Raw genomic sequence first — 7,500 nt, 5'->3', positions numbered from 1 at the left:
AGCGTGTCTTTAATTAATTTCACACTTCCTTCAATACAAAGTATCGTTAGCACAAAGCGTCGGTTTTCAACATTCAGACCCTTGGGTAAGGAGGCAAAGGTGAACTTTAAATCGAAGATAAAAGATTGGTATTTTCGGTTGAACATAACGCACACTTCACACGTGTTAATGATATAATGAAGAGGCATTGGGACAGACATTAGCCTTCAGTTGAGCCTTGCATGACTGGAAATGAAGAGGGCGAGTAAGTCTGATATTTTCAAAGGTTCCCAGCCTACGTTGTCCCTTGTCGTTATGACGAAATCGTCTTATCCGAATCCCCGACAAAGAAGGAAAGATCAACCCCCGAAGGTATAGGACACTAACTTTACAATCTACTTTAAATTTTGTAGCTTCTTCAGGCCAGTCAGCTTGGGATCGAAACTACCCGATGAGTGAAGCTGATTTTTATGAAAAAGGGCTGCCGGATGACATTGGGCCGCATAAGTGGAAAGATTTAGCGCGTGCGCTAGGATTTAATCAAGCCAGTATTGACGGCATTCACGTAGAAAAAGGCAACGCCAAGGAATGCTGCATAGAGGTTCTTGTTCGCTGGCGTCGCCAGAACGGAAAAGGGGCCACTGCCGGAAAGCTCACCAAAGCTCTAACGAAGATAGGGCTTAAGAATTTAGCTGACAGATTCCCGATCAAACCAAACGATACAAACCGAGTAAGTCATTCTGACATATTTTTCGGACTTAAGTCGTCTTTACTAAAACAAATAAGAAAACTTGATTTATCATGGTAAACTGTTTTTTTAGGTGAGAAATGAAGGCAACATGGCCAAAGTGCCATATACATTTCTTTTATGAGGGTCTCGATGGCGGGATAGCTTTCACGGCCAAACGGCCAACGGCTAAAAAAATTGTCTTTTTACGGCTAACGGTTATTTCTTTTCAGTCATGGTTAACTTACATGAAAAACAAAAAAACTTCCCTAGTTGAAAATGAAACATTTGTTTTTACTTTTTGGGGTTCTCTGTGTTAGTTAGTAGGGTCTTAGTACACGTATTGAAAAGGATAATTGAGAATAAAATACAAACAGCGGAGATAAACATTTTTAAAAAATGCATTTTATATTAACTTGCCGTTTCATATGCTTGTTCTTCGTTAAGTTAATATGAAATGCACTTTTTAAAAATGTTTATCTCCGCTGCTTGTATTTTATTCTTAATTAAGCTACGATGGCCGAAGAGCAGGAGTGAATAGAATAAGTCATGCATTGGTCATCAGAATGGAACTTACATTTTTGTCAAGACCTCCAACTGGGGCCAAGAAAGGATGAAGTAAGAGAAGGGAGTCCCCATACTCGGGCCAATGATATTTTAGCTATGCAGCTATTTTTAGAGAGGCACCTGATTGGCCAGTTGTAATGACGTAATGAAGTTTTAAGTTTGCGCGGCGTTGGGAACGAGAACTTAAAATAGCTGCGAAACTAAAAATAGATTTTAAAAAACTATAAGTCTTACCTCATCTTCTTTTCCTGGGGTTTTATAACGATATGATGATTGCGTGACATTGAAAGAACTTTCTAGATTGCTAACTAGTGGTAGAATGTTTAGGAATCAGTAGTTATTTACAAGTCTTAAGATTTGTGATGTTTATAAAACATTAATCATTTAGATAGTGTAGCGCAATCTACATAAGAGAGTTGTCTGTGTTGTTATTTTGTCTTTGTTAACGGAGTGATACAGCCATCCGGTAGAGATTGTAATGCGGACTATTTCGTCACGTGAATTAAATTAAACAAGTAAGCTGAGTTAGCATTTATTGTCTTCTTTGCTGAATACCATTGATCAGCTGTTCTGCTGACGGATTAACGAGTATCTACTTGAACAGGTGCAGGTGAAAATGTAAATTGATACTTGCGCGTTATAAGTAAATAAATTATTAAAATAAATAAACCTAACAAGAACGTTACTGGGTTATTTTGGGACTTGTTTTCTCTTGTCAGACAAGCCCAGGGGACGGAATGTCCAAGAGAAGAGCCAAGAAGTTAAAACTGTGTCGAGTACTCCGAAGTCTCTAAATATTTCGAAATTCTCCCTATTCCACTTTTCAAAATAAAAAAGACTCACGCTAAATGCTCTTAATTTTTGTCACGGCTAAACGCTACATTTTTTGTCATTTTCACGCCTAACGGTTAACTTTTCTTGACGTTTCACGGCTAACAGTTAACCCCATTGAGACCCTCTTTTATCACTCTTTGGATACAAGACTCTGTGAGTTACCTCATTTATCGCCGCTTTTTTTTTTTTCCAGAACGACAAAATTGAAGAGACAGTACGTGAATTTTGTGAACAACTGATTAGTTTCCTGAAAGAAGAGGTAATATATAAATGTTTTCCGCACTTCCTTGGGTAGATCTGGCTTGCTGTACTGAGGGCTTTTTGTTTCTTCTTTTTTCTTTTGGAGCTAGGACTCTAAGGAAAACAGCAAAGCGAGAGACCTAGAAGACCAGGTAAGCCATCAAACAATCAATAATCAATCAATAATCAATCAGTCTATCAATAATTTCAATCGATCAACATTCATCTGACTTGTTGTGTTCAATGAGTCTTAAGGAAATCATAAGGGTTATCAGATATCAATATAAGGACCCGTAGGACACTGAGTTAGTCGCTGTTTAAAGACAGAATTTTACTGAAGTAGGCTGGTCTAGATCAAGTTAAACGAGTCTGCCACAACATTACGTCGTAAGCTTTTTAAGTGTACATAGTTAAGGGTCATCAGTTCGATTCAACGGTTGAGAGAAATGTCTATTACTCTGACTAGCATTGGATAAAAAATAGGCAACACGTACAATATGATGTAGAAAGATAATTTGATTCATTCTGGTATCCTCAAAAGCTGAATTACGCTACCGTAGTCCCAAAACTTGGAATAGGAAGCTGCTTACGGAAAAAATCATGAAATAGTGCGTAATTTACAGTTGACTTGTTTTAAATGCTGAGGGCATGTTGGCAGTAGGTGTATTTTCTACATATCGTGAAGGCGGATCGCTGTTGATTACTGCACTTAGCAAATATCATGAACTGAAAATAATAAAATAATATTGACCGACTTACTCAAGCGCGAGGCATTTCATTAAATATTAATTCCATTGCGCTCTTATCTTACACTATTTAAGAGCTAAGTGCAAGGTAGATAAAGAGTACTTTTTTACTCTGTGTGATAATAACAACATTAGCAGTGAAAAACTCCTGCGATTATAGTTATCAAATGTCACTGCTGACCAACTAGATTTTCTCTTTATATAGTTTCCAGTCTTCTAATAGATTTAAACATAGTTTTGTATTTTCTTACCAAATATTGCTTCTGAAGATGAATGTTGCAGCATTCGAAACGTCAAGCTCTAAATATGCGTTTTACTATTTTGGTACCGCTGCTTGAGTGTTGTTTTTGATCAAACTTAATGGCCAAAAAACAAGAATATCTACAATCATATCCTTATTTACCGTCAGATTGAAAGCAAGTATCTGCGAGCATTCGGCCCTTAGCTCCACTCCTCCAACAAGAAAACATGATAAGTAGTACTGCAACCCAAGAAAAAGCTTATAAGAAAATACTAACTTCGAAAATCCTTAAAGTGTTTATTTAATGCAGCGCATTTTAAAGGTAGACGTATTCTATATCGAATCATGAACGTCAAAACTGATGTCTGGCTTCTCTTTGTATTGCGTAGGTTTTCAAAATGAGCAAAAGGATTAAGGAATTAGAGGAGGAGGTAAGGCAAATTGAGAAAGACTAGCGCTTATGCAGCCTGTCATTTGAACTTTGCAAAAAATCATGAATATCTACTGACCCGGCAGCACAGCCAGACTCATGCAAACACGAGGCATCTTTCGGTATTTCGGCTAGACTCTAGAATACCTGTCACCTTTCGGGGTTTGTCAAACTTCCAACGTCCTTAAAGTGTTCATTTAACGCAGCGTATTTTAAAAGTAGACGTACTTTATATGGAATCATGAACGTCAAAACTTATGTTTGGCTTCCCTTTGTTGATTGCGTAGATTTTCCAAATGAGCAACAGGATTAAGGAATCAGAGGAGGAGGTAAGGAACAACGAGTTTGAGTAAAATATTACCTTTCAGTATTCGTGGTTACGTAAAAGCAGCGCCTGAAACAGTTGTGGCAGTTCATTCAAAGTGCAGCCGACAGCATTAAAAAGGACGGAATTAGAACCAGAAGCTTTAATTAAAACTTGAGTTTAAATTGTTCATTGCAACCTTGCGAAAACGTTTTCAACCCAAATTCGATGCAACGAGGAATTGGGTTGAAAGAAAAGGAAATCACCGACCTTACACAGTAATTTTTAGAGAGTTATTTTAACTCCAATAATGGAGTTAAAATTTTAGGTTCAAAGTAACTCTTTTTTTGGAGTAACTATAACTCCTAAATTTAACTCCAAAAATGGAGTTGAAATAACTCCTAAACTGGGGTTAAGTTAACTCTTCATATAGGGTAGTTTTAACTCTTCCTGGAGTTATAAAGACTCCAAAATGGAGTACAAAGTTTAGGTTCAAAATAACTCCTTTTTTGGAGTATCTTTAACTCCTCAATGAAACTCCAAAACTGGAGTTAATACAACTCTTCAAATGGGGTTATTATGACTCCAAAATGGAGTAAAACTTTTAGGTTCAAAATAACTCCTTTTTTGGAGTATCTTTAACTCCTCAATGAAACTCCAAAATGTGACCCATCCTTATGGGTTACATTAACTCTACTTCGAGAGAAAATAACTCCTTTATGGAGTTACTTTAACTCGAAAAAAAGTAACTCCACCATGAGGAGTAAAATTAACTCTACTAGGGGAGTTATTATAACTCTCTAAAATTTACTGTGTATACCGGACAAGTTACTACGAATTTTGTAGAACGCCAAACTAGATCAACTACAGCTTTTATAACCGCGGTGATCTACATTTTAAGTTGAAACGGGTATGCTACAACACGACCTAATGACAAAAGAAACAGTTGACTTTGGCTTATTTCTTGCCTGTTAACTACTGATATCGAGCAAATCCTCAAAAGAAAGAGAAAAGTCACCGCAATAAAACAATTTTAATGCTTTTATGACAAGTAGGAGCCTCAAATGACCGTGAAAGACTTCTTTTCTTATGTTGGAAACACTTGGGAAAGCTAACATTAGAGGTTTTTTCGCCGCGAAGCATGTAAATGTAAAAGTGTAAATGCTTTGTTTACAGTGGAAGTGCACTTAGCTATCAAGCGAGTTTACAGGCACCCCACTTTAAAAAATCTTGAAGAAACAATTCAAACTTAATAGAAACATTATCATTAAGAACCCCAACTGGCAGAAGGCAACCAGTTTGCTAATTACAAAGCGTAATGGAGTTGAATCTGGGACAACCGGAAACAAATCCTAACCTGGGCACAGTTGTTCGAAAGCCGATTAACTTAATCCAGGATTAGCTTAAACTTTTGTTTCATGTTTTCAACGTTTTGGTGAAAGTTTCCTGTGCTTATTTTTGTTTTTCAAGATTAACTTCGTCTAATGTAACGTTTCACCGAATATCAGCCTTGAACAGCATTTGGGAGTAGAGAATAAAACTCTTTTGTTAATTTTTAACCTGAGATTAGCGTTAATCGGCTTTTGAACAACTGGCCCCAGAGGTTAGAACGGCTTTGAAGCCGGGGCAATCGCATTAAAACACAGCGCCCAAATCAGTGGACCAGGCTGCCTCCCAGCGCCATAGTTTTTGTTTTTGTTTTAAAATTTAGCGTAAACGTATTTCCCACCTATTCTTTACAACAAAGGTGTCGAGGCTGAGAGCAAGAAATAACGAATTACAGGATGGTAAAAAGCAGGAAATGGAGGTAAATGTGTATCGCGCCTCTAATTGTCTTGAATTAGCGGATCACCAGTAACCTTTAATAATAATAATAATAATAATAATAATAATAATAATAATAATAAACTTTTTTCAAGGGGGTAAAAACTGACAAACCCGCGGCACGAAATTAGCAATAGTTAAAAATTACAATGAAAATATGCAATTAAAATATACACAGAGTAAAATAGAATAATAATTACTAATACAAGAATAAAATGATAAGTGGGAAGAAAAAGAGAAACGCTAATTACATCAAAGAAATCAAGAAGATGCATAAAAGTCAACTAAAGCCTTTTTAAAACCATACACCTACCCATTCAATCTTCGTTAAAGAATTTTGTATTGTAATTCCATCACTGATAGCCTGGCATGTGCGCTCCCCCCCCCCCCCCCCCCCCCCCCTCCCCCTTCGGATTCACGTTTAAAACCTGGGTAGCCTAAGTTCAAGGATACATTTCGGCTACGTCTATCGTAGCCGATTCGTAGTCTATCGTAGCCGATTCGTAGTCTATCGTAGCCGAATGTCCCAATTTAATACCAGTAGATCGTTCATGTAGCTTGGGTTTTGTCCATTAATACGTTACAGATGTTTGCTTTGTTATTCGACCCAAAAACCCAAGAAACTGTTTCGGCATTCAAGCAATGATCCACTAAACGAACCAAATTTTATTTTAATCTTTCTTCTCTCAGGATCTGCAGGACAAACTTCAGATTGATATGAATGCTTGTCATGTTTCTGAGAAGGCCGATGAAGAAGCTCGAGAGCGCCGCATCAGTGCACAATTACAGAAATACACTCATGACCTTAAAACATACGTAACTTCAAGCTTAGAGGTACCGGAGGTAAAACAAGATCAGTTGAAAACCCCAGTCAAATTAGATCTCTTAAAAACACTCAGCGAGCATTTGGAGGATCTTTACATCGCAACACGAGACATGGTATCGGAAACTTGTAAATGTAGCGAAGATCTTAAGAGGGACTTCTACGATTTTGCTTACCACGGGCTTCGCGCGGACCACAATGAATTGGTTCACAGATTTAAAGATTTGGAAGATGCAGTTCAAGAAATGGGCGAAGAAGAGAAGGAAGAGTTACAAAAGGTTAAAGAATTTCAGCTGCATCGAGAAAGCCTGATAAAAGAATTGGAGGAAAAATGGCGAGCTCTCTTCTCTCCGGTAGGTTATCAATATCAAGCTCATTAATGATTCATTAAGTCAATTACCAATCACCGATTATACCTCGAAACATCTCATGCTTTCACGTGTTTCTCGGTGCCTCTATACCCATATGATGCGATGCACGAAGCAGTCTTCATCATCAGTTCTTTATTTACCTAGGGATTTTAGAGTAGGTTGGTGTAGCTAGTATCCCCGAGCGCTTACCGTTTTGAACCATGGTATACCACAAAGGACAGAGCACAACACCCAGAACACTCCATGCCCTGCTTTTTGTGAATAGTGTGTGGATTCCTTTTACGCCTCATAGGGTTGTGATATGGGGCCTAAATTTAATCGCCCTTCTTCGAGAAGACTTTTGTGATGATGAAACAAGTATTGTTATCCAAATATATCTGGCCCTTACAGAACTCGAAAGGAGATGAGAAGAGG

At 37.6% G+C, this 7,500-nt stretch overlaps 1 protein-coding gene across 2 annotated transcripts in view; it reads left to right on the top strand.

Moving 5' to 3' along the window:
* Positions 1-7,500, top strand: part of LOC138005827 (uncharacterized protein PF3D7_1120000-like) — a 13,703-nt gene that overhangs the window by 933 nt on the left and 5,270 nt on the right. Inside the window, exons 3-9 of one of the 2 annotated variants that reach the window (XM_068852026.1) lie at positions 393-709; positions 2,301-2,366; positions 2,458-2,499; positions 3,724-3,765; positions 4,052-4,093; positions 5,816-5,875; positions 6,583-7,068. In XM_068852026.1, coding sequence (XP_068708127.1) covers positions 393-709; positions 2,301-2,366; positions 2,458-2,499; positions 3,724-3,765; positions 4,052-4,093; positions 5,816-5,875; positions 6,583-7,068 — 1,055 coding nt within the window. The remainder of the gene's footprint in view (positions 1-392; positions 710-2,300; positions 2,367-2,457; positions 2,500-3,723; positions 3,766-4,051; positions 4,094-5,815; positions 5,876-6,582; positions 7,069-7,500) is intronic. The other variant, XM_068852079.1, reaches the window with a different exon arrangement.

The sequence above is a fragment of the Montipora foliosa genome, chromosome 1 (assembly GCF_036669935.1).
Source record: "Montipora foliosa isolate CH-2021 chromosome 1, ASM3666993v2, whole genome shotgun sequence".
NCBI classification, from domain to species: domain Eukaryota; kingdom Metazoa; phylum Cnidaria; class Anthozoa; order Scleractinia; family Acroporidae; genus Montipora; species Montipora foliosa.
Note: the sequence above shows the minus strand (reverse complement) of the source record. Positions and strands in the feature narration are given on the sequence as shown.